The 26,739-nt window shown below is 54.3% G+C and overlaps 2 protein-coding genes across 2 annotated transcripts in view; both read left to right on the top strand.

Moving 5' to 3' along the window:
• Window positions 1–5,298, top strand: part of LOC115384387 (ribosome biogenesis protein bop1-like) — a 10,770-nt gene extending 5,472 nt beyond the window's left edge. The window contains exons 2-7 of the mRNA XM_030086637.1: window positions 111–128; window positions 270–402; window positions 2,725–2,905; window positions 2,982–3,273; window positions 4,917–5,001; window positions 5,165–5,298. Of these exons, the coding sequence (XP_029942497.1) occupies window positions 111–128; window positions 270–402; window positions 2,725–2,905; window positions 2,982–3,273; window positions 4,917–5,001; window positions 5,165–5,276 (821 nt within the window). The 3' untranslated portion in view covers window positions 5,277–5,298. The remainder of the gene's footprint in view (window positions 1–110; window positions 129–269; window positions 403–2,724; window positions 2,906–2,981; window positions 3,274–4,916; window positions 5,002–5,164) is intronic.
• Window positions 5,299–9,211: 3,913 nt separating this feature from the next.
• On the top strand, window positions 9,212–24,261 carry ntaq1 (N-terminal glutamine amidase 1). The gene is made up of 6 exons (XM_030086644.1): window positions 9,212–9,385; window positions 15,580–15,679; window positions 15,839–15,889; window positions 15,967–16,115; window positions 23,835–23,959; window positions 24,039–24,261. Exons 1-6 carry the CDS (start codon window positions 9,231–9,233, stop codon window positions 24,170–24,172), a joined length of 714 nt encoding a protein of 237 aa, XP_029942504.1. The 5' UTR covers window positions 9,212–9,230; the 3' UTR covers window positions 24,173–24,261.
• Window positions 24,262–26,739: the final 2,478 nt, after the last annotated feature.

Below are 26,739 nucleotides of genomic sequence, written 5' to 3'. Positions count from 1 at the left end.
GTGTGTGTGTGTGTGTGTGTGTGTGTGTGTGGTGTGTGTTTGTGTGGTGTGTGTGTAGGTTGTACGAGGTCACAGCGGTCTGATCCGCTCCATCAGCGTGTCTCCACCAGGACAGTGGCTCGCTTCAGGTAACATGGCTGCATTGGGGGTGGAGTCAGTAAGGGGGAGTCAGTAAGGTGGAGGTGGGTGGAGTCAGTAAGGTGGAGGTGGGTGGAGTCAGTAAGGTGGAGGTGGGTGGAGTCAGTAAGGTGGAGGTGTTTGTGTTGCAGGCAGTGACGACGGCTCCATCAGGCTCTGGGAGGTTTGCTCGTCTCGCTGCCTGAAGACCGTCCAGGTGGGCGGAGCCGTGAAGAGCGTCGCCTGGAACCCCAACCCGGCCGTCTGCCTGCTGGCTGCGGCCCTGTAAGAACCCGTCCCTCCGCCCGTCGGTTCTCTGGTGTCTCTGTTCTGTTCAGGTGTAGTCGTCGGTTGTCTGTTCGGGTGTAGTCGACAGTTCTCTGGGTGTAGTCGTCGGTTCTCTGTTGGGGTGTAGTCGTCACTTCTCTGTTGGGGTGTAGTCGTCGGTTGTCTGTTCGGGTGTAGTCGTCGGTTGTCTGTTCAGGTGTAGTCGTCGGTTCTCTGTTTGGGTGTAGTCGTCGGTTCTCTGTTCGCGTGTAGTCATCAGTTGTCTGTTCGGGTGTAGTCGTCGGTTGTCTTTTCAGGTGTAGTCATCGGTTGTCTGTTCGGGTGTAGTCATCAGTTCTCTGTTCAGGTGTAGTCGTCAGTTCTCGGTGTAGTCATCGGTTCTCTGTTCGGGTGTAGTCGTCGGTTCTCTGTTCGCGTGTAGTTGTGGGTTGTCTGTTGGGGTGTAGTCGTCGGTTCTCTGTTGGGGTGTAGTCGTCGGTTCTCTGTTGGGGTGTAGTCGTCGGTTCTCTGTTGGGGTGTAGTTGTGGGTTGTCTGTTCGGGTGTAGTCGTCGGTTCTCTGTTGTGGTGTCGTCGTCGGTTGTCTGTTCGGGGGTAGTCGACAGTTCTCCGGGTGTAGTCGTCGGTTCTCTGTTAGGGTGTAGTCGTCACTTCTCTGTTGCGATGTAGTCGTCAGTTGTCTGTTCAGGTGTAGTCGTCGGTTGTCTGTTCGGGTGTAGTCGTCGGTTCTCTGTTCGGGTGTAGTCGTCGGTTGTCTGTTCGGGTGTAGTCGACGGTTCTCTGTTCGCGTGTAGTTGTGGGTTGTCTATTCGGGTGTAGTCGTTGGTTCTCTATTGGGGTGTAGTCCTCGGTTCTCTGTTGGGGTGTAGTTGTGGGTTGTCTGTTGGGGTGTAGTTGTCGGTTCTCTGTTGGGGTGTAGTCATCGGTTCTCTGTTGGGGTGTAGTCGTCGGTTCTCTGTTCCGGTGTAGTTGTCGGTTCTCTGTTCGGGTGTAGTTGTCGGTTGTCTTTTCGGGTGTAGTTGACGGTTCTCTGGGTGTAGTCGTCGGTTCTCTGTTGGGGTGTAGTCGTCAGTTCTCTGTTGGGGTGTAGTCGTCAGTTGTCTGTTCGGGTGTAGTCGTCAGTTCTCTGTTGGGGTGTAGTCGTCACTTCTCTGTTGCGATGTAGTCGTCGGTTGTCTGTTCAGGTGTAGTCGTCGGTTGTCTGTTCGGGTGTAGTCGTCGGTTCTCTGTTCGCGTGTAGTCGTCGGTTGTCTGTTCGCGTGTAGTCATCAGTTGTCTGTTCGGGTGTAGTCGTCGGTTTGTCTTTTCAGGTGTAGTCGTCGGTTGTCTGTTCGGGTGTAGTCATCGGTTGTCTGTTCGGGTGTAGTCATCAGTCTCTGTTCAGGTGTAGTCGTCAGTTCTCGGTGTAGTCGTCGGTTCTCTGTTCGGGTGTAGTCCTCGGTTCTCTGATGGGGTGTAGTTGTGGGTTGTCTGTTGGGGTGTAGTTGTCGGTTCTCTGTTGGGGTGTAGTCGTCGGTTTTCTGTTGGGGTGTAGTCGTCGGTTCTCTGTTCGGGTGTAGTTGTCGGTTCTCTGTTCGGGTGTAGTTGTCGGTTGTCTTTTCGGGTGTAGTTGACGGTTCTCTGGGTGTAGTCGTCGGTTCTCTGTTCGGGTGTAGTCGTCGGTTCTCTGTTCGGATGTAGTCGTCAGTTCTCTGTTGGGGGTGTAGTCGTCGGTTGTCTGTTCGGGTGTAGTCGTCGGTTCTCTGTTGGGGTGTAGTCGTCGGTTGTCTGTTCGGGTGTAGTCGTCGGTTCTCTGTTCGGGTGTAGTCGTCGGTTCTCTGTTCGGGTGTAGTCGTCGGTTCTCTGTTCGGGTGTAGTCGTCGGTTGTCTGTTCGGGTGTAGTCGTCGGTTCTCTGGCTGTAGTCGTCGAACTGTTGTTCTCAGTTGATCAAATAAATTCTGGGGTCGGTTCCTCCAGAGGAACCTGGTTCTCATGAAGTGTTTTTGGAAGATGAAATGTTTTTAGCAGTTTGAGCCTCCAGGGTCCGGGTCTGGTTCTGTTGCTCCAGGGTCCGGGTCTGGTTCTGTTGCTCCAGGGTCCGGGTCTGGTTCTGCCGCTGGACGGGACGACCACAGTTAGAACGCCGTCTGTGTAGAAGGTAGAGAACGCAGAGATGGTTCTCTGAGGTTTGTGCAGTGAAGCAGACTGAAGAAGAGGAGCTCAGAACTGTGGGTTCTCTGCAGAGCGCTGAAGAGCCGAGCCGTGGGGACTCGGTGTGTCCCACACGTTTGGTCCTCTGAGACAATGAAGACACGGACTTTCTCTCACCTGTCTCCGTCAGGGACACGCTCGTCCTGGTCCTGTCTCCCGGCCTGGCCGACAAGCAGGTGCTGTCCTCATCAGAGCGCCTCCTGGGGGGTCACCAGGAGGCGGAGCCAGCAGAAGGGGCGGAGCTAGTGTGGTGTGAGACAGAGGGGGAGGAGCTACGGCAGGGCGTCCGCCTGAAGATCCGTCATCCTAAAGTGAGCAGCAGCAGCGAGCCGCTGGCCGCCCGTCCCGCCCGTCTCTTCTGACCTGCGCTCTGATTGGTCGTCTCAGGCTGTCCAGCAGGTGGCGTGGCACGCCAAAGGAGACTACCTGGCGTCCGTGATGCCGGACCACTCCAGCCACCAGCAGGTGTTCGTCCACCAGCTGAGCCGCAGGCGGAGCCAGAACCCGTTCCGGAGGAACAAGGGTCTGGTCCAGCGCGTGTCCTTCCACCCGGTCCGGCCCTACTTCCTGGTCGCCACACAGCGCTCGGTCCGGATCTACAACCTGCTCAAGCAGGAGATGACCAAGAAGCTGCAGGCCAACTCCAAGTGGATCTCCAGCCTGGCCGTCCACCCGGGAGGTACGAGAAGGCTCCGCCCACCAGGAGACTCCGCCCACCGGAGCCTGTCTCACCTGTCTCACCTGACTCACCTGACGACTCCCCTGTCTCACCTGACTCACCTGACTCACCTGTCTCACCTGACGACTCACCTGTCTCACCTGACGACTCACCTGATGACTCACCTGACGACTCACCTGTCTCACCTGACGACTCACCTGACTCACCTGACGACTCACCTGTCTCACCTGACGACTCACCTGTCTCACCTGACGACTCACCTGTCTCACCTGTCTCACCTGAATCACCTGACGCCTCACCTGACTCACCTGACGACTCACCTGTCTCACCTGACGACTCACCTGTCTCACCTGACGACTCACCTGTCTCACCTGACAACTCACCTGACGACTCACCTGATGACTCACCTGATGACTCACCTGTCTCAACTGACGACTCACCTGTCTCACCTGAATCACCTGACGACTCACCTGACTCACCCGACGACTCACCTGTCTCACCTGACGACTCACCTGACTCACCTGTCTCACCTGACTCACTTGACGACTCACCTGACTCACCTGTCTCACCTGACTCACCTGTCTCACCTGACTCACCTGACGACTCACCTGTCTCACCTGACAACTCACCTGACGACTCACCTGATGACTCACCTGATGACTCACCTGTCTCACCTGACGACTCACCTGTCTCACCTGACGACTCACCTGTCTCACCTGAATCACCTGACGACTCACCTGACTCACCCGACGACTCACCTGTCTCACCTGACGACTCACCTGACTCACCTGTCTCACCTGACTCACTTGACGACTCACCTGACTCACCTGTCTCACCTGACTCACCTGACGACTCACCTGTCTCACCTGTCTCACCTGACTCACCTGTCTCACCTGACGACTCACCTGTCTCACCTGACAACTCACCTGACGACTCACCTGATGACTCACCTGATGACTCACCTGACGACTCACCTGTCTCACCTGAATCACCTGACGACTCACCTGACTCACCTGTCTCACCTGTCTCACCTGACTCACCTGACGACTCACCTGTCTCACCTGACTCACCTGACGACTCACCTGTCTCACCTGTCTCACCTGACTCACCTGTCTCACCTGACTCACCTGACGACTCACCTGTCTCACCTGTCTCACCTGACTCACCTGTCTCACCTGATGACTCACCTGTCTCACCTGACTCACCTGATGACTCACCTGTCTCACCTGACTCACCTGATGACTCACCTGATGACTCACCTGTCTCACCTGACTCACCTGATGACTCACCTGTCTCACCTGACTCACCTGACTCACCTGACGACTCACCTGTCTCACCTGTCTCACCTGACTCACCTGACGACTCACCTGTCTCACCTGTCTCACCTGACTTACCTGTCTCACCTGATGACTCACCTGTCTCACCTGACTCACCTGATGACTCACCTGTCTCACCTGACTCACCTGATGACTCACCTGATGACTCACCTGTCTCACCTGACTCACCTGATGACTCACCTGTCTCACCTGACTCACCTGATGACTCACCTGTCTCACCTGACTCACCTGTCTCACCTGTCTCACCTGACTCACCTGATGACTCACCTGATGACTCACCTGTCTCACCTGTCCCTGTGTCTGCAGGCGACCATGTGATCTGTGGAAGCTACGACTGCCGGCTGAGCTGGTTTGACCTGGACCTGTCCACCAAACCCTACAAGATGCTACGGTATGCAGCTGGGGGACATCCTCACCTGTCCTCACCTGTCCTCACCTGTCCTCACCTGTCCTCACCCGTCCTCACCCGTCCTCACCTGTCCTCACCTGTCCTCACCCGTCCTCACCCCGTCTCCCACCTGTCTCTTGTCCTCTGTCCTGTCCTCTGTGTGCAGACACCATAAGAAGGCGGTAAGGGGCGTGGCCTATCACCGAGTCTACCCGCTGTTCGCCTCGGCGTCTGACGATGGATCAGTGATCGTCTGTCACGCCACTGTTTACAAGTAACTCATGCACACACACACACACACACACACACACACACACACACACACACACACACACACAGTTTGGGTTTCCCATTCTTGTGGGGACCTTCCATTGACTCCCATTCATGTCTAACTCCTAACCCTAGCCCAGACCAGACCACAGCCGAACCCTAAAGAAATGTTTTTGCACTTTTACTGTTTTCAGTAACAACAACATGGTCAAGAAACACTGTTTCTCCTCATTAGGACCCAAGAAATTTCCCCACAAATGGCATTGTGCCGGGTTTTCCTATGGTTGTGGAGACAAAATGTCCCCACAACCATAGGAAAACCCGGACCACATACACACACACACGCACACACACACACACACACAGTGTAGTATTGAGGTACATTCTGTTGGAGGTCAGGAGGTCAGAGGAGGCGGAACTCTGTTTCTCTGTCAGAAACTAGAATCTGATGTGGTTTCTTTTCTGCTTTGATGCCAAAGTTTCTCTTAACGATGGAGAACCATGGTTCAACCGTCAGAACCAGGAGTTCTGAGCTCCTTCCCCGGATCTGATCCACAGCTATAGAACAGCACCGGGACAAGATGGACAACACCGTCCGTCAGTCTGTCTCTCCTGCTGTCTCCTCATCCCCACTGCAGCAGAACGTCTCCTCTGAGCCTGGTTCTGCAGGAAGTCTCCTCTGGGTCTGGTTCTGCAGGAAGTCTCCTCTGGGTCTGGTTCTGCAGGAAGTCTCCTCTGGGTCTGGTTCTGCAGGAAGTCTCCTCTGGGTCTGGTTCTGCAGGTTTCTCCTCTCCTTTCTGGTTCTTGTGGAACGGTGGTTTTCTCTAGAACAGTCTCCAGAAATGACTGTATTTGACGCTTTATAAATAAAGCTGAATTGAACTGCAGTGACGGGAGGCGGTGCTGCGGTTCTCCGGTGTTCTGCAGATGGAGGTTGGGAATGATCAGCAAGTGTGAGCTGTAGAGACACCAGGAGCAGAACCAGGGCTTCCAGTGTGTCCGAGGTATTCAGTTCCACCCGACTCCTAACCTGAACACACAGGAACACGCTCGCCATTCAATTCAGCTTTATTTATAAAGTGCCAGTTACAACATGGTGGTTTCTAGACGCTTGACAGAGAAACCCAACAGATCCACTTGAGCAAGAGCCCTGCAGAACCAGGCTCAGAGGAGAACCCTGCAGAACCAGGCTCAGAGGAGAACCCTGCAGAACCAGGCTCAGAGGAGAACCCTGCAGAACCAGGCTCAGAGGTGGTCTTCCTGCTGTCCTGGTTGGGGTGAGGGGACAGAGAGAGAAGGAGACAGGGACAGACAGGTTCTTGTCTCTACATACAGTCATATATAAACAGGGTCCAGAGGCTACAGGAGAACAGTCATCAAGTCACAGGTAGCAATACAATGAAATTACATTGAAACGAGAGAAGGAGCAGAACTGGGAGCCGGTTCCACATGGTAGAACCCGGGTTCAGTAAACCTTCCACCCACTGGGTCCGGGTTCCTCCATCAATCAGTGGAGCAGCTGTTTTGCTTGAGCTCAGTTAGACTTCATTCCACTGGATCCAGGCTGTCTCAGTGGATCAGCTGATTGATGTTCTGTCTGGATCCGTTCAAGAACCGTCTCTTTAGTCCACCTCAGAGAAGCCTCTTGAGAGAGAGAAGAGAGATGATGAGAGGAGAGAGGAAGAGAAGACGGAGAGATGAGGAGGAGAGAGAGGAGAAGAGAGGAGGAGGAGAGAGAGAATGACGTGAGAGAGAGAGAGTAGAGAGCGAGATGGAGACGTGAGAGAGCGCGAGAGAGAAGAGGAGAGAGGAGAGAGAGGCGGAGTGAGGAGAGAGAGAGAGTGGAAAGTTGTTAAAGCAGGAGACTGTCAGCCTCCCTCGCTTGCACAGGCCTGTGTCCTTGCTGACTCCGCCCCCCTTCTCCTCAGGCGACCTGCTGCAGAACCGCTCATCGTCCCGGTGAAGGTCCTCCGAGGGTCACCCATCACCACGGGACCTGGGCGTCCTGGATGTGACCTTTCACCCACACAGCCGTGGATCTTCTCGTCTGGGGCGGACGCCACCATCCGCCTCTTCACCTAGCAACCTGCCCGGCGACACCATCCGCCTCTTCACCTAGCAACCTGCCCGGCGACACCATCCGCCTCTTCACCTAGCAACCTGCTCGGCGACACCATCCGCCTCTTCACCTAGCAACCTGCCCGGCGACACCATCCGCCTCTTCACCTAGCAACCTGCTCGGCGACACCATCCGCCTCTTCACCTAGCAACCTGCTCGGCGACACCATCCGCCTCTTCACCTAGCAACCTGCTCGGCGACCAGGCAGTGGGAGGCTCCATGTCTGCTGATGCTTTTTCTGTTTGTTTTTTAATAAAGTGAAGCTGTCCTTCACCTCTTGAGTTTTGATTGGTAATAACTGGCCAGCGGCCCCTGTTGTTTTATGTTGTGTGATTTATTATTAAAAATATAAGCAGTAACAAAATAAAACAAATTATGTCATAATAAATTAAGCGGGAGCCACAGAACCAGTGTGAAGATTTGTGTTTAAGTAGTTCAGCATCCCTGACAGTTACTGCCAAACGAATATTCAAACACTTCTTCTAATCATGCATTCAGACATTATTTGAAAAAACTGAATTGTACTGAGAATGTAATGTTGTAACAGACAAACATAGACCCTAAAGAGAGAATCTCAGATTTATTTTTAAACATTTGAGTTTTGAAAAATTGATTAGAAAGGAAAAAAATATATTTTAATACATTTAATATATCAAACGTCATGTGGACAATAAAACATATATGGAAAAAAGTTCCTCTAAAAAGAAGACCGATACCTTTTACTGGCTGGTGAAACTTCAGGGGAGGAGAATATCAGCATGTTATGGAGCGCGTGGCGGCGCTCGGCGTTTCAAAATAAAAGCGCTGGCGGCGCTCGGCGTTAAAAGCGCCGTTCTTAACGGCGTTTTGTACCAGGCGATGTCTGGCTTAAACGGCCACCCTTAGTGACCGTGGCGTCTGCGTGAGTGACGTGTGGCTGAAGCTCCTTCACCGTGAGAACATCGGATCGTGAAGGCCCTCTGCCTGTAGGGGGCAGCATTACGCCTCCTGGTCTGCAGCCTGCCTGCCAGGGTTGCCAGTTTGGGCGTGTTTCTCTTCTTTTGAACCACTTGAGCTGGAAAAAGTAACATTGGACGGGTTGATAAGTTTCTGGCTGGTTTTCACAATATTTTGAAGTTGTTTGAAATTATTGACACCCATTTCCAACCCCCTGATGTGCATCATAGCATGATGTATGAGCCATATTGACCGTGTGATCGCACCATGAGCCGGCCCCCTGCCTCTGATTGGCTGGAATCCACTACATTCACTGATTTGATTGGTTCGTTTCAGTGTCTTGAAATTGAAAGTCCATTATTTGTGCCACAGAGGAAATTGCAGTGTTCCAGCAGCACAGAGAAAAGAAATATAAATAGAATAGAAATACAGCCATACATAAAAAAATACAATTTAAATATAAATTTAAGACACATATATGTTCAATATAATAGAACAATGTGAGAAACACACGAAGATATACACAAACGTGTGTGCATTTGTGTGTGTGGGTCAGCAAGAGAGAAATGTTGTTGCCAGGCAGCCTAAATACTTTTTAAATTAATAATTTAACAGCAGTAGGTTGGATTTAGGTGCTGGGGCGCTCATGTTCCTGGAGCCTGTTTTACTTCCTGTTGTCTTTCTCTCTTCGCTGCAGCTCTGCGCTCATAACAGCTTCTTTATTGTGCAAATAAGAATTTTAGAGTTTTAACATGACTTTCTAGAGAGACTGAGCTCTGGGCGGGTTTTTGTTGAGTTCGACGGGTTTCACGTCATGTTTTGCCTGAAAACAGTCTAACCTGGCAACCCGGGCTGCCGGAACCCTGTTCGTACAAGCAGAAGCAGAAGAAGAAGAAGACGAGAGACAATGAGGCGTGGAGACACCGGGGACACCCTGAGACGTGAGGACACCGGGGACACCCTGAGACGTGAGGACACCGGGGACACCCTGAGACGTGAGGACACCGGGGACACCGGGGACACCCTGAGACGTGAGGACTGCGTCTATACGAGCTGCTACTGGTGAGTCTCAGATCATAGACGTCAGTGATCTAGAACCATTAAGAACCATAAAGAACCATAAAGAACCCTTGAGCTGCACTTTATGTCACGTGTCTGGAAAGAACGGCTCATCGGTCCACCGTGTCCTCACCTGCGTCTTCACGGGGGTCTGCGTCTGGGTGTGGGTGTGGGTTCAGGTCTGGGTCTGGGTCTGGGTCTGGGTCTGGGTTCAGGTGGGGGTCCAGGACGTCGTCTTCTCTTCCAGTCTGTTTTCTGCTCTTTTCCTCCACGTTCATCTGGATCCTGCTGCTGCTGATGAAGTCCTGAGGGACCTGCTATGGTCCAGGTCAGGTTCAGCCTGGTCCAGGTCAGGTTCAGCCTGGTCCAGGTCAGGTTCAGCCTGGTCCAGGTCAGGTTCAGCCTGGTCCAGGTCAGGTTCAGCCTGGTCCAGCTGAGGTTCAGCCTGGTCCAGGTCAGGTTCAGCCTGGTCCAGGTCAGGTTCAGCCTGGTCCAGGTCAGGTTCAGCCTGGTCCAGGTGAGGTTCAGCCTGGTCCAGGTCAGGTTCAGCCTGGTCCAGGTCAGGTTCAGCCTCAGGCTGTGGGAGTCCCTCAGGCTCCCAGGTGTTCTGGGGGTCCCTGGTTCTGGCAGGGGGGCTCTGGACCGCTGAGACTGATTACTTCTGGTGAACCTGTTTCATGGTTTAAGTGATTTTCATGTTCACCGTCAGGACCTGGTCTGGGCCAGGCTGTGATGTCGGGGGCTTTGTGTGGGTGGTACCGGGGTCTCGGGGTTGGGGGGGAGGGGGGGGGGGGTGTCTGCTCCTTACTGATAACATTCCAGGGATGATCCGATCACGTGATCGCAGACTGGATCCCTCTTGATCCGGACTCAGATCTATGGAGACTTGGTTTCATGACTTTTTGAATCAGGTCTGGCTTTGGGGGGCCAAGACTGGGTCCTGTGTCCTCCAGAGGACTCATGACATCATGTTCTTGCTGTGCTGGATCGGACCAGACCGGATCGGACCAGACCGGACCGGACCCGACAGAACCCGACCCAACTGGTGCTTTAGTGTTTCACTTGATGCTGTTCACCAGGACTAGGGGAGGTCTGTGGAGTCTAGAACTGGACCAGGGGAGGTCTGTGGGGTCAAGAACTGGACCAGGGGAGGTCTTGGGAGTCTCTGTCTCTGGTGCCACCTTCTTTAGACTTAAGGTGTTTTCACACCTCCCCACTGCAGCTCCACCTGACACAGTTCTGGACCCAGACCGGCGGACCGGGTCGGTGTGAAAGCACTGCTCACTCTAGTTGTCGCTCTAACTCCCTTGCTCTGAGAGCGAGAGAGAGGGGGGTCTAGGAGCAGCCTGGGAGAACCTGGTCTGGGAGTGGTCTGGGTGGACCTGGTCTGGGAGCGGCCTGGGAGTGGCCTGGGAGGACCTGGTCTGGGTGGACCTGGTCTGGGAGTATGTGCGTAGGAAAAAATAATATTCCTGAGAAGGTGATTTTTGTCATATTTTTAGAGCTTCCTGTGAAAACCCGCGGTGCTCGCTACTCTTCACCCAGCTGTGAGCAGGTGTGTCGCCTGCAGGTGACGCTTCCTGAGAAGCAGCAGGGAGGAGGACTCGCCTGCAGCCTGCAGCCTGCTGCCTGCTGCCTGCTGCCTGCAGCCTGCAGCCTGCAGCCTGCTGCCTGCTGCCTGCTGCCTGCTGCCTGCAGCCTGCAGCCTGCAGCCTGCTGCCTGCTGCCTGCAGCCTGCAGCCTGCAGCCTGCTGCCTGCTGCCTGCTGCCTGCTGCCTGCTGCCTGCAGCCTGCAGCCTGCGGCCTGCTGCCTGCTGCCTGCTGCCTGCTGCCTGCTGCCTGCTGCCTGCTGCCTGCAGCCTGCAGCCTGCTGCCTGCTGCCTGCTGCCTGCTGCCTGCAGCCTGCTGCCTGCTGCCTGCTGCCTGCTGCCTGCTGCCTGCAGCCTGCAGCCTGCAGCCTGCAGCCTGCTGCCTGCTGCCTGCTGCCTGCTGCAGCCTGCTGCCTGCTGCCTGCTGCCTGCTGCCTGCTGCCTGCAGCCTGCAGCCTGCAGCCTGCTGCCTGCTGCCTGCAGCCTGCTGCCTGCTGCCTGCTGCCTGCTGCCTGCTGCCTGCTGCCTGCAGCCTGCAGCCTGCTGCCTGCTGCCTGCTGCCTGCTGCCTGCTGCATGTCAGCTTCAGGGACGGAGAGCAGGAAGCCTGGACAGCCTTTGCTGCTCTCGCGGATCAGTGCTGCTGTTGGACCTCTGAGTGGAACGAGACGGACTGGCGGCGAGCTGAGGGGAGCAGAGGCTGCTTGGTTACATTTTTTCAACCAATGAGAAACCAGAGAATTGAATGACACTGCTACTGGCCAATCATTTTTAACCATGTTTATTTTTTTGAACCAAAAGTCTTACATCATTGGACGATATGCAGTGTTGCATTCAGGTGCAACTCTAAAAAGGAGGACAAATGAGTGTCCGGCTTGAGGCGCCGGACGCCGGACAAGGCGTTTGAAATCCGGACTGTCCGGGATAAATCCGGACGTATGGCCACCCTAGTACCATATCAGCAGCGCTCCAGACACATTTACCAGTATTTTTTTTTCAGCGTGAGAAATACAATGTGAGGCGTGAAAAAAGACGGAAGTGGGTGACTGTCACGTGAGACTTGAGAGCCCCGAGCAAGGCTGCTGTTTTGGTTTTGCACCAGCTTCCGCCTGGTTGTCATGGAAAACCATACTGACTCTGGTTGGCGTCTGGTTGGCCCCTGGTTGGCCTCTGGTTGGCCCCTGGTTGCCCTCTGGTTGGCCCCTGGTTGGCCCCTGGTTGGCCTCTGGTTGGCCCCTGGTTGCCCTCTGGTTGGCCCCTGGTTGGCCTCTGGTTGGCCTCTGGTTGGCCCCTGGTTGGCCCCTGGTTGGCCCCTGGTTGGTCTCTGGTTGGCCCCTGGTTGGCCCCTGGTTGGCCTCTGGTTGGCCCCTGGTTGGCCCCTGGTTGGCCCCTGGTTGGCCCCTGGTTGGCCCCTGGTTGCCCCCTGGTTGGCCCCTGGTTGGCCCCTGGTTGGCCTCTGGTTGGCCCCTGGTTGCCCCCTGGTTGCCCTCTGGTTGGCCCCTGGTTGGCCTCTGGTTGGCCTCTGGTTGGCCCCTGGTTGGCCCCTGGTTGGCCCCTGGTTGGCCTCTGGTTGGTCCCTGGTTGGCCCCTGGTAGGCCTCTGGTTGGCCTCTGGTTGGCCTCTGGTTGGCCCCTGGTTGGCCCCTGGTTGGTCCTTGGTTGGCCCCTGGTTGGTCCCTGGTTGGCCCCTGGTTGGCCTCTGGTTGGCCCCTGGTTGGCCCCTGGTTGGCCCCTGGTTGGCCCCTGGTTGGCCCCTGGTTGGCCCCTGGTTGCCCTCTGGTTGCCCTCTGGTTGGCGTCTGGTTGGCCCCTGGTTGGCCCCTGGTTGGCCCCTGGTTGGTCCTTGGTTGGCCCCTGGTTGGTCCCTGGTTGGCCCCTGGTTGGCCTCTGGTTGGCGTCTGGTTGGCCCCTGGTTGGCCCCTGGTTGGCCCCTGGTTGGCCCCTGGTTGGCCCCTGGTTGCCCTCTGGTTGGCCCCTGGTTGGCCCCTGGTTGGCCTCTGGTTGGCCCCTGGTTGGCCCCTGGTTGGCCCCTGGTTGGCCCCTGGTTGGCCCCTGGTTGGCCTCTGGTTGGCCCCTGGTTGGCCCCTGGTTGGCCTCTGGTTGGCCCCTGGTTGGCCTCTGGTTGGCGTCTGGTTGCCCTCTGGTTGGCCTCTGGTTGGCTCCTGGTTGGCTCCTGGTTGGCCCCTGGTTGGCCCCTGGTTGGCGTCTGGTTGGTCCTTGGTTGGCCCCTGGTTGGCCCCTGGTTGGCCTCTGGTTGGCCCCTGGTTGGCCCCTGGCAGATGACATCGAAACATTGGCTTTGCTTTATTTGCTTGATAAAGCCGACAGCGGCGCGGCGGCGAGTCCAGGCGACGGGTCTGGATTCAGAATATTTTGCAGCGGCGTTCAGAGTACGGCGAGTTTCACCGTTTACTCCAGGAGCTGCGCCGGGATGAAGGACGCCTTCAGCGGGACTTCCGTCTCTCTCGGTCCGGTTTGACGAGCCGCTGTCCCGCTTCGGCGCTCGCAAGGCCGACCAGGACAGCAGCGACAGGCGACCCGGCCTCTCGGTGAACTCACGCTTTAACCAGCAGTAAACACCGTTTCACCACAGTCTCCTCAGGTCACCGGGACCCGACCTCCTCACTGGTCTTCCTCCAAGCTCCTTTTGTTCCTGTCCCGATGAAAACACGACGAAGGCATCCAATAGATCAGGAAGAACCAATATTAAAAGAAATCCTTAGGGCATATTCAGGTGAAGCAACTAAAGGAGTTATTTCAAGACTCTATAAAGGTTTCTTTACAAAAAAATCATACTCCACAGATTATATAAAAAACAAATGGGGAAAAAGAAGGAGAACTTGAAATGACAAAAGAAGAATGGCAAAATTATTGTGAAATGCAATGGAAATGTACTAATTCACACATGTGGAGGGAATTCGCCTGGAAATGTTTAATGAGATTTTTTATCACACCAAAGTTAAAATCTTTTTACTCAGGAGGAGACTCCAAATGTTGGAGAGGCTGTGGGAACCAGGAAGCAAACTATTTACATATGTTCTGGAAATGTCCAAAGCTACAAAAGTTTTGGCATGAGGTTCATAAAACAACAGAAGGAATATTTGGGATTGGGATTCCTATTCATTTCAAGACATTTCTCCTTGGCGAAACTGATCTTCTCAAGGGAATTGCTCATAAAAAACTATATCGAACAATAATGATTGCAGCTAAGAAAACCATTACCCGGCGATGGTCACAGCCAGACCCCCCTATTACCAGAGAATGGGTTGATACAATTAACAACATATATATAATGGAAAGAATCACCTCCTCACTCAATTTGCAAAGGGACACATTTAGTAGGATATGGTCAAAATGAGTCTCTTATATGGAACAGAAACAACCAAATTTTAGAAACATACTAGACTGAGAAACTGCAAGATAATCTTGTAAAAGTGCTGATTCTTATTCATTTATTAATATTATGGGTTTTTTTAATTTAATTTTTTTATTATTGTTTTTTTTTTTCTTTTTCTTCAAACATCCCGGTTCAGGTGTTCAAAAAAAAAAAAAAAAAAGAAGAGTTTTTTATGCTGGTTTGAAAAAGTTTTGACAAATGTAAACACTGCTTTAATGTTGTTCCTTTGAATTTTCCATAAATATTTTCTGTTGTAAAATGTTATACTCTGAAAATAAAAAAAAAAAAGAAAATACGACGACGGGTTCAGGGCGAGGCAGACCGCTGTGACCACTTTCTCCTCCACTTCTGGCGTTTCCCCGGAGCTCCGGTCCGTCATAAACGACGTCGTACAGAGCGGCTCTGTGATTGGTTCGCCGCTCGCGAATTCGCTCAAGAGTTCAACTTTCCCAACTTTTCAGCGGCGCAAGAGGAGCGGTCGTCGCTCAATTCGCTGAATTCTCACCGTGTGACCACTCGCCACTTCCTGGCCGTGCGAAAACCATATATTTTCTATGTAAAGCAGCCGCCCTCGCCGCGCCACTCGCTGCCGGCGTGACGCCCCTTTAGAGTTCCTCCTACTCCATTCGGAGAATTGGGCAGCTAATGTCCAACCGTCTCTGTCCGAGGCTTTGGTCTTGACTTCGTCCACTCGGTCTAAAGGTTGTTCCTGGTGTAAAGGCCTGGACAGCTCCGGTCCGTCCTCCGTCCTGAAGCGTGGACAGCTCCGGTCCGTCCTCCGTCCTGAGGCGTGGACAGCTCCGGTCCGTCCTCCGTCCTGAGGCGTGGACAGCTCCGATCCGTCCTGGACCTAGCGGTGAAGGTCTGGAGGAGATTCTCTTCCTCTTAGTCTGAACTGAGCAGGTTGAAAATCCACAGTGTCCCTGAGGACATCCGTCCCGTCTTCCAGCTCAAAGTGGTGAGTCCTCTGTTGGACGGAGGTCCTGGACTGGAGGACTTCAGCACTCCTGTGAGGCGAGGGGCAGATTCACATCATGTAGATTTCGGTCTGGGGAACATCTCAGAACCTTGTCTCGGAGGACCCAGCAGCTGCTGGACAGGCGGACCGACAGGGAGGCAGGGGCGTTTCTGAGGAGCCGTGTGTTCTTGTGTTCTTGTTCTCCGTCATACTGAAGTTAGAACCACTTTGTCGTGTTCTGCGTTTCATTTCGCAGTGAAGAAAACGTCTGGAAGCTTTGTGAATTCATCAGAAGCGAGAAAACCCAGTCCCTGGACCAGCTGTCTGCAGTCTTCATCTCTAATGACAACAGAACGGTGAGAACAGCCGCACGTCCCAGAAAACACATTCTGTAACATGTCAAGGTTCAGTCAGAACTTCAGTCAGAACATCAGTCCTGGTTGCAGAGTGCAGAGGGCCTGCTGGTTGGTTTGGGTGTCGGAGGGAACCACGGTTCTTCTGGTTCTTTCTTTCAGGTTCCTCTGTGGAAGCAGAAGTCTGGACGGACGGGTCAGCCGGTGATCTGGGTCTGTGGCGTCCGCGGATGTCCTGTCCCCCTGATGCCTTCATGGTTTCCTCATTCCGATGCGATCCTGTGTTCTAGGACTACCATGTGGTTCTGCTGCAGACCGGTTCTGGTTCTGAGTCTCTGATTTATGATCTGGACTCTGAGCTCCCCTTCCCCTGCAGCCTGGACCGCTACATCCACCAGGCCCTCCGCTCAGACCGCGCCATCCGGCCAGAGTACCACAGGTAACTCACCCACTGGCTCACCCACTAACTCACCCACTAACTCACCCACTAACTCACCCACTAACTCACCCACTAACTCACCCACTAACTCACCCACTGACTCACCCACTAACTCACCCACTGGCTCACCCACTAACTCACCCACTAACTCACCCACTGACTCACCCACTAACTCACCCACTAACTCACCCACTAACTCACCCACTGACTCACCCACTAACTCACCCACTGACTCACCCACTAACTCACCCACTGACTCACCCACTAACTCACCCACTGACTCACCCGCTAACTCACCCACTAACTCACCCACTAACTCACCCACTGGCTCACCCACTGACTCACCCACTAACTCACCCACTGGCTCACCCACTAACTCACCCACTGGCTCACCCACTAACTCACCCACTAACTCACCCACTAACTCACCCACTGACTCACCCGCTGACTCACCCACTAACTCACCCACTAACTCACCCACTGACTCACCCACTAACTCACCCACTAACTCACCCACTAACTCACCCACTAACTCACCCGCTGACTCACCCACTAACTCACCCACTGACTCACCCACTGACTCACCCGCTGACTCACCCACTAACTCACCCACTGACTCACCCACTGACTCACCCGCTGACTCACCCACTAACTCACCCACTGACTCACCCGCTAACTCACCCACTGACTCACCCACTAACTCACCCACTAACTCACCCACTGACTCACCCACTAACTCACCCACTGGCTCACCCACTGACTCACCCACTAACTCACCCACTGGCTCACCCACTAACTCACCCACTAACTCACCACTAACTCACCCACTGACTCACCCGCTAACTCACCCACTGACTCACCCACTAACTCACCCACTAACTCACCCACTAACTCACCCACTGGCTCACCCACTAACTCACCCACTAACTCACCCACTAACTCACCCACTGGCTCACCCACTAACTCACCCACTAACTCACCCACTAACTCACCCACTAACTCACCCACTAACTCACCCGCTGACTCACCCGCTGACTCACCCACTGGCTCACCCACTGGCTCACCCACTGGCTCACCCACTAACTCACCCACTAACTCACCCACTGACTCACCCACTAACTCACCCACTGGCTCACCCACTAACTCACCCACTAACTCACCCACTAACTCACCCACTAACTCACCCGCTGACTCACCCACTAACTCACCCGCTGACTCACCCACTAACTCACCCGCTGACTCACCCACTGACTCACCCGCTGACTCACCCACTAACTCACCCACTAACTCACCCACTAACTCACCCGCTGACTCACCCACTAACTCACCCGCTGACTCACCCACTGACTCACCCGCTAACTCACCCGCTGACTCACCCGCTAACTCACCCGCTGACTCACCCGCTGACACACCCGCTGACTCACCCGCTGACTCACCCGCTGACTCACCCACTAACTCACCCACTAACTCACCCACTAACTCACCTGGTCTCATACCTGCGGTGGCGGTGCCAGGGTGTTCTTCCTGGCGGGGCCGAGGCGGGGCCTGAGGCGGGGCCTGAGGCGGGGCCTGAGGCGGGGCCGAGGCGGGGCCGAGGCGGGGCCTGAGGCGGGGCCTGAGGCGGGGCCTGAGGCGGGGCCTGAGGCGGGGCCGAGGCGGGGCCGAGGCGGGGCCTGAGGCGGGGCCGAGGCGGGGCCTGAGGCGGGGCCGAGGCGGGGCCCGAGGCGGGGCCGAGGCGGGGCCGAGGCGGGGCCTGAGGCGGGGCCCGAGGCGGGCCCGAGGCGGGGCCGAGGCGGGGCCGAGGCGGGGCCCGAGGCGGGGCCCGAGGCGGGGCCGAGGCGGGGCCGAGGCGGGGCCCGAGGCGGGGCCCGAGGCAGGGCCGAGGCGGGGCCGAGGCGGGGCCTGAGGCGGGGCCGAGGCGGGGCCTGAGGCGGGGCCCGAGGCGGGCCCGAGGCGGGCCCGAGGCGGGGCCCGAGGCGGGGCTGACCCATGTTGTGGCAGGGCTCCAAAAAATGCCAGCGCTTCAATGTGAATGTATATTTAAAATAAAACACCCCGGCTCCATCTGGATCAGTGAGAACACACTCGCTCCCTGGGTTCAGCCAACTTTCCTCGTTTGCCACACTTGTCCGTGACACTTTTGTCTCTCCCCCCCCCCCCCCCGTAAACAATATGAAACCTGTTTAACTCAATAGAAAGCAGCCAAACCGCCATCTGGGTTGAAAATGCACATTACAACCATATTTGTATAATAAAAAAAAACCACGTCATAAACACATAATCATTTCATCAACCCGACGTGTTCAAGAAAGAAGCTTGATTTGCCAGAAACCCGCCCAATCTGGCAACACAGAGCCTCTCCGGTCATACAGCTGTTTTCCACAGAACAGCCAAGAATCTAAACACAGCTCCGAAAGATTAAGAATGCAGGCAGCAAGAGGCAAACCACACGCAGCAGTCAGGAAAGAATACACAACACTAACGTCACCAGGCTGATTTTCACTGAAGAACAATCCTCGAGTTTTTTTGACTGGAGTCTAAAACCACAGCAGCTCAGGTCCACTCTCCGTCCAGAGTCTCACTCCACCTTCTTCTGCTCGTTGGTCTGATAATGTCGCTGTGACCAGAGCTGTCAAGTAACGAAGTACAAATACTTGGTTACCTTACTTAAGTAGATATTGTGGTTATTTATACTTTACTGGAGTAATTATTTTTTGGACTACTTTTTACTTCTACTCCTTACATTTTCATGTAATTATCTATACTTTCTACTCCTTACATTTTAAAAATTGTCTCGTTACTTCATTTCAACTTGTTTTCATTCCGGCTGTCCAGATAAATTCCACCCTCGAATAGAATTCATTTAATTGTGGTTGGATGAGTCCTTTACTTGACTGATGTCAGTCTTTATGTTAGAAGTGCCTGGACCATGTTAAATTAGCCTGATTGAGGTCTGGGCTCTGACTGAGGTCAATCAATCAATCAATGTATTTCTGTACAGCCCAGTATCACAACAACAGCTGCCTCAGAGGCTTCAGATGTTACATTGGTTGGTAAAAATAAAAACAGTGAATAAGCATAATGTTATTATGTCAAATTCACAGTAACAATTGAGGTCTGGGCTCTGATTGAGGTCTGGGCTCTGACTGAGGTCTGGGCTCTGACTGAGGTCTGGCTTCTGACTGAGGTCTGGGCTCTGACTGAGGTCTGGGCTCTGACTGAGGTCTGGCTCTGATTGAGGTCTGGGCTCTGACTGAGGTCTGGGCTCTGAGGTCTGGGCTCTGATTGAGGTCTGGGCTCTGATTGAGGTCTGGCTCTGATTGAGGTCTGGGCTCTGACTGAGGTCTGGCTCTGAGGTCTGGGCTCTGATTGAGGTCTGGGCTCTGATTGAGGTCTGGGCTCTGATTGAGGTCTGGGCTCTGACTGAGGTCTGGGCTCTGATTGAGGTCTGGGCTCTGATTGAGGTCTGGGCTCTGACTGAGGTCTGGCTCTGAGGTCTGGGCTCTGATTGAGGTCTGGCTCTGAGGTCTGGCTCTGACTGAGGTCTGGCTCTGAGGTCTGGGCTCTGATTGAGGTCTGGCTCTGAGGTCTGGGCTCTGATTGAGGTCTGGGCTCTGATTGAGGTCTGGACTCTGACTGAGGTCTGGGCTCTGACTGAGGTCTGGGCTCTGACTGAGGTCTGGGCTCTGACTGAGGTCTGGGCTCTGACTGAGGTCTGGCCTCTGACTGAGGTCTGGCCTCTGACTGAGGTCTGGCCTCTGACTGAGGTCTGGGCTCTGAGGTCTGGGCTCTGACTGAGGTCTGGGCTCTGACTGAGGTCTGGGCTCTGACTGAGGTCTGGCTCTGAGGTCTGGGCTCTGACTGAGGTCTGGGCTCTGACTGAGGTCTGGGCTCTGACTGAGGTCTGGCTCTGAGGTCTGGGCTCTGACTGAGGTCTGGGCTCTGATTGAGGTCTGGGCTCTGATTGAGGTCTGGCTCTGAGGTCTGGGCTCCGATTGAGGTCTGGCTCTGAGGTCTGGGCTCTGATTGAGGTCTGGGCTCTGATTGAGGTCTGGGCTCTGATTGAGGTCTGGGCTCTGATTGAGGTCTGGCTCTGATTGAGGTCTGGCTCTGAGGTCTGGGCTCTGATTGAGGTCTGGCTCTGAGGTCTGGGCTCTGATTGAGGTCTGGCTCTGAGGTCTGGGCTCTGACTGAGGTCTGGCTCTGAGGTCTGGGCTCTGACTGAGGTCTGGCTCTGAGGTCTGGGCTCTGACTGAGGTCTGGGCTCTGATTGAGGTCTGGCTCTGAGGTCTGGGCTCTGATTGAGGTCTGGCTCTGAGGTCTGGGCTCCGATTGAGGTCTGGCTCTGAGGTCTGGGCTCTGATTGAGGTCTGGGCTCTGATTGAGGTCTGGGCTCTGATTGAGGTCTGGCTCTGAGGTCTGGGCTCCGATTGAGGTCTGGCTCTGAGGTCTGGGCTCTGATTGAGGTCTGGGCTCTGATTGAGGTCTGGGCTCTGATTGAGGTCTGGCTCTGAGGTCTGGGCTCTGATTGAGGTCTGGGCTCTGATTGAGGTCTGGCTCTGAGGTCTGGGCTCTGACTGAGGTCTGGCTCTGAGGTCTGGGCTCTGATTGAGGTCTGGGCTCTGACTGAGGTCTGGGCTCTGATTGAGGTCTGGGCTCTGATTGAGGTCTGGGCTCTGACTGAGGTCTGGCTCTGAGGTCTGGGCTCTGATTGAGGTCTGGGCTCTGACTGAGGTCTGGGCTCTGACTGAGGTCTGGCTCTGAGGTCTGGGCTCTGATTGAGGTCTGGCTCTGATTGAGGTCTGGGCTCCGATTGAGGTCTGGGCTCTGACTGAGGTCTGGGCTCTGACTGAGGTCTGGGCTCTGATTGAGGTCTGGGCTCAGTTGGGGTCTGGGCTCTGACTGAGGTCTGGGCTCTGACTGACGTCTGGCTCTGACTGACGTCTGGCTCTGAGGTCTGGCTCTGAGGTCTGGGCTCTGACTGAGGTCTGGCTCTGAGGTCTGGCTCTGAGGTCTGGCTCTGAGGTCTGGGCTCTGAGGTCTGGGCTCTGATTGAGATCTGGGCTCTGACTGAGGTCTGGCCTCTGACTGAGGTCTGGCTCTGAGGTCTGGGCTCTGATTGAGATCTGGGCTCTGACTGAGGTCTGGCCTCTGACTGAGGTCTGGCTCTGAGGTCTGGGCTCTGATTGAGATCTGGGCTCTGACTGAGGTCTGGCTTCTGACTGAGGTCTGGGCTCTGACTGAGGTCTGGCTCTGATTGAGGTCTGGGCTCTGACTGAGGTCTGGGCTCTGAGGTCTGGGCTCTGATTGAGGTCTGGGCTCTGACTGAGGTCTGGGCTCTGAGGTCTGGGCTCTGATTGAGGTCTGGGCTCTGATTGAGGTCTGGGCTCTGATTGAGGTCTGGGTTCTGACTGAGGTCTGGCTCTGAGGTCTGGGCTCTGATTGAGGTCTGGGCTCTGACTGAGGTCTGGGCTCTGACTGAGGTCTGGCTCTGAGGTCTGGCTCTGAGGTCTGGCTCTGAGGTCTGGGCTCTGAGGTCTGGGCTCTGACTGAGGTCTGGCCTCTGACTGAGGTCTGGCTCTGAGGTCTGGGCTCTGATTGAGATCTGGGCTCTGACTGAGGTCTGGCTTCTGACTGAGGTCTGGCTTCTGACTGAGGTCTGGGCTCTGACTGAGGTCTGGCTCTGATTGAGGTCTGGGCTCTGACTGAGGTCTGGGCTCTGAGGTCTGGGCGCTGATTGAGGTCTGGGCTCTGATTGAGGTCTGGGCTCTGATTGAGGTCTGGCTCTGATTGAGGTCTGGGCTCTGACTGAGGTCTGGGCTCTGAGGTCTGGGCTCTGATTGAGGTCTGGGCTCTGATTGAGGTCTGGGCTCTGATTGAGGTCTGGGTTCTGACTGAGGTCTGGCTCTGAGGTCTGGGCTCTGATTGAGGTCTGGGCTCTGACTGAGGTCTGGGCTCTGACTGAGGTCTGGCTCTGAGGTCTGGGCTCTGATTGAGGTCTGGGCTCTGATTGAGGTCTGGGCTCTGACTGAGGTCTGGGCTCTGACTGAGGTCTGGGCTCTGATTGAGGTCTGGGCTCTGATTGAGGTCTGGGCTCTGATTGAGGTCTGGGCTCTGACTGAGGTCTGGCTCTGAGGTCTGGGCTCTGATTGAGGTCTGGGCTCTGACTGAGGTTTGGGCTCTGACTGAGGTCTGGCTCTGAGCACAAAATGGGCACAAAAAATTTCAGGCATGCAATCTTTTCCTGCTTAAAGCCCTGAGCATCACACGTACACTGCAAAATAGGTATTGCAGCTGACTTACGTGTGAGCTGTGTGGCACGTACATAAAAGTGAATGTGAACTACCTAACGTTTGTGCAGCACTGGCAACCTGACAAAACAATGTAAAGTTCCAACAATAAGAGCTAAACGTTTCCAACAGACAGATTAATTCATTCTTTTATTATTTGTTCAGGGACTTACCTCACCATGACTTCTCTTCTGTTCTGGATAGAATTCACAGCTGCAGGTTTGCAGCAATTGCTTCCTTGCACCCATTCGTCAATTCAAATATGATGCATTTAAAGGACTCGGTAATTTGGAAAACTCCGACTTGAAGCAGGAAAAACCATAACAGAAAGTAGAGTTTGAATAAAGATATGATCCTTCACGGCATACAGACTTAGTAGTTGACTTCATTAACAAAAAAACAAACAAACAAAACAAAAAAACCTGTCACTGTGGGTGATATGTTCAGGTACATCATGGAACATTCCACTGAAAAAGGAATATGAAGTCATCTTATCTTGTCTTAGTTTATGTTCATTGTATAGTTAATAACGGATGATGTGGACAAAAGAAAAGCAGTAGCAGTTTGCACAGCTGTGCATGGTGGCGTAGTAGTTAATGCTCTCGTCTCACAGTAAGAGGGTCCTGGGTTCGAGTACTGGCCAGGGCTTGGGGCTTTTCTGTGTGGAGTTTGCATGAGTTCCCTGTTCTGGCTTCCTCCCACAGTCCAAAAACATGCATGTCAAATTAATTGGTCACCCTAAATTGTCCCTAGTTTTAAATGTGAGTGTAATGGTTGTATGTTATATCTGTTGTACGTTGCTTTGGACAAAAGTGTCTGCTAATTGAAATTGTAGATACAACTAGGAGCAAATAACAGTGGACAGCTGTTCAATGAGAGAAGCAAACTAACATCGCTTTTCTTGTCTTTTCTTGCACTGCAACATTTGTACTTCACAAAGTATGGACCCCACCATGTTACATGCGGGCCACTTTAGGCTCACATCCAGATTAGTCGATGCTGATTTGCCGTCTTTCGGCCAAAAGTGGCCCAAATGAGTTTCAGCAAAGGTGGGCCACGTGTGCCGAACCATATGTGTCCCAGCCTTGGTTCACCTGCAGAATAACTATTCCCTACTCTGCCACGTATTTGCCAAACATGGGCCATATTTGTTTTATGAGGTATGGGCCAAATGTAGTATTTACCACATGGGCCAGTTTAGGCTGACATCTGTTTTTTGCGGCCCAGAAGAATGCCGACAGTGCCAGACTGTTGCCTCGTGGCCCACATGCTGTCTGGGATGCATCTGATGTTTTCCTATCTGCACCATCATACCTGCTGCTCCATGGAACACATGTTGGTCGTCAGTAGTACACACACGGTGTGTAACATGTTGACTGACATGTCCTCAGTGGACGGTCCCTCAGCTCAGTGACGGTGTCTCCTGCAGGAAGCTCCGAGTTGTCCCGGCTGACGTCTTCCTGTCCACCTTTGCGTCCGACCGGTCTCACATGAGGAACGGGGACGGGTCCTGGAAGATGCCGCCGCCACCGTACCCCCCCATCTCCACCGCAGGTGAGGCGACCCGCCCGGCGAGTCCACATCGCCGGAGACGCTGTCCGTCTCCATGGTAACGTGACCGCCGTCCCCTCAGAGTCTCACATGAATCTGGACGACTTCATCAGCATGGACCCGGCGGCGGGCGGGGGGACGGTCTTCAGCCTGGACGGCTTCGTGCTCAGGTTCTCAGGAAGCTCCGCCTCCTCCTCCGCCCCCCCAGCACTGTGACCTCCTCGTCTTCATCTTCGTCCTCTGGCGTCGGCTGTGACCCCCAGATGACGACGTCAGAATGAACTTGGAGGGCGCTGAGGGGCCGGTGGGGGCCCGGCGGGGGGCCGGTGGGGGGCCGGTGGGGGGCCTGGTGGGGGGGCCTGGTGGGGGGGCCCGGTGGGGGGCCGGTGGGGGGCCTGGTGGGGGGCCGGTGGGGGGCCTGGTGGGGGGGCCTGGTGGGGGGCCTGGTGGGGGGGCCTGGTGGGGGGGCCCGGTGGGGGGGCCCGGTGGGGGCCCGGTGGGGGGGCCGGTGGGGGGCCTGGTGGGGGGCCGGTGGGGGGCCTGGTGGGGGGGCCTGGTGGGGGGGGCCCGGTGGGGGGGCCCGGTGGAGGGCCCGGTGGGGGGCCGGTGGGGGGCCCGGTGGGGGGGCCGTTGGGGGGCCTGGTGGGGGGCTGGTGGGGGGCCCGGTGGGGGGGCCGTTGGGGGGCCTGGTGGGGGCCCGGCGGGGGGCCCGGTGGGGGCCCGGCGGGGGGCCCGTTGACCAGCAGGGGTCACTACAGACGCACTCTTTAATCAACCAATATTTTAAGAGGTATTAAAATATCAGAATCACTTTCTAATCAGCCATGAATTAAAACTGCCGTCACGACTCTGAAATTCATTTTTCAACAAATGGTAGAAAATGTCTTGTGGACGGTTGAACTCCACCAAATGACTGTGATTGATGAGAACCGTGTGCAAACATTAAAATAAATCAAGAGTTTCCTTCCAGCTGCCAACCAGAGGCCTGGACTCAGTCACGTGACCTGGCCTGGAGCCGGACTCCAGTCATGGATTTGATGGTTTTCGACTCCACTTGAAATGTTTTAAAGGACTTGCAGCTGGACTGGGACGGACCAGCAGAGACCGGAGACGACACGATGGAACGAACCGCGAGTCTGCGAGAAAGAGGTTTATTAAGTCCAGCAGGTACTGCGTTAACCCCCCCGTCCGGCCCTGGTTCTGACCCGGGCTCCCTCCCGGGTCGGAGCCCGGGTCGGAGCCCGGGTCGGAGCCCGGGTCGGAGCCCGGGCACCGCGGAGTAACGGCAGGGCGAGACGCGGCGCCTCCACGCCGATATAGGCTGTTGGGACCATGGAAAAAGTGCCTAGAAAGTGATTTTCGCTCCACTGCGCTGGATCTACGTGTTGAACGCATTTTTTCAAAGACAGAACCTTCTAGACTCTGGGTTAAAACTTCTACTCAGAACCTTTGTCCAAACTTTGTCACCAGCCAGGAATGTGTCTGTCGAGAAGGAGAAGGACGACAGCCTGCTGCTGCTGTTTTGCTGGTTTTAAGGACTGTGTTCACTCTGGCAACATAAAACCTTTACCAAATGTCATAAACACATCTACCAAACATTTGAAACAAGTGCTGGTGCCTTAGTGTACACACAGGTGAATTCAGAGAGAGAAATGTTGCTAATTTCTTAATGGAAACGCTTCAACTTAAAGCTGGTGTCCGGAGTTTCCGTTCGTTTCCAACGTATGAATCATTTTTCAGCAGAGCTTCAGTGTGTCAGTCTGGTTCATACCTTACTTTAATATTAGCATAAAGCAATATAAACATTTATTTATGAGCTCCGCCTTCCTCTCATAGACCCCCATGTTATCTGAAAAAGCGCCGGTCAGCTTCAGCCAATAGGCTTCGAGCTTCCGCCTTGTCCTGCTGTCAGTCAGCTGGAGCAGCCAGAGAGCACGTCGCTCGCCCAGCAGAGGAGAGTTAGCTCTGCTGCAGATATATCCACCGTCTGCTGAACATCCAGGAAACAGCTCAACATGGAGGATGCTGCAGGACTGGAGGCTCTCACTTTCACCCCACAGATAACAGCGTGCACAATTAAAGGGGCGTGGCTTGGTTGCTCATGAAAGCAGAGGGAGGGCGGAGCCTCCAGACGTTGGATTATAAAAACCTCTCTCTGTCAAAACTCCAGACACGAGCTTTAAGTGATTTGCACTCAGCAATGAAATATATGGTAAATTTAGCTCAAGGCTAATGTGTCATATATTAAAGGTGCCTTAAGGAGTTTGCACGTTTTATGCGAAACAGCGCCCCCTGCAGGCCTTGGGCGTAATGCAGTTTAGTGAAAAACTCATCCCTGTGGCTCGTGAGCACGTTAGAGGGGAACTCCTTCCTCGCTGGTTTAGCAGCGCTGCAGTAAGATGTCAGTGTCTTCTCCCTGGTGGAGTCTGGTGGAGCTGCAGTGCTGGAAGCCAGGCTGTTCTGACTTCCTGGAAGATCCTGCACTGAAAAAAAAGATCTGTTGGATTTACATAAAAAAAGTATGGACATCGGTTGCACATAATAAAATCATGTTATGTCAACATGAATATTGCACATAAAAAAATCATGTTACACCGTAATGAATATCTCCTTTTCACTATACCTAAGAATTCTACATTAGACAAACGTGACTTTATCATGCAATTTTCCACAATTAATTCACATTGAACACAAAATGAAATCATGTTTTAGCAGCACAATTTTTTCATTGAAATATAGATCATTTTACTCAATTGAAATTGCATAATAAAAACGCAATTGCA

Source organism: Salarias fasciatus, unplaced genomic scaffold (assembly GCF_902148845.1).
Source record: "Salarias fasciatus unplaced genomic scaffold, fSalaFa1.1, whole genome shotgun sequence".
NCBI classification, from domain to species: Eukaryota; Metazoa; Chordata; class Actinopteri; order Blenniiformes; family Blenniidae; genus Salarias; species Salarias fasciatus.
The sequence above is the reverse complement of the archived record's forward strand: the minus strand, read 5'-3'. Positions and strand labels throughout refer to the sequence as shown.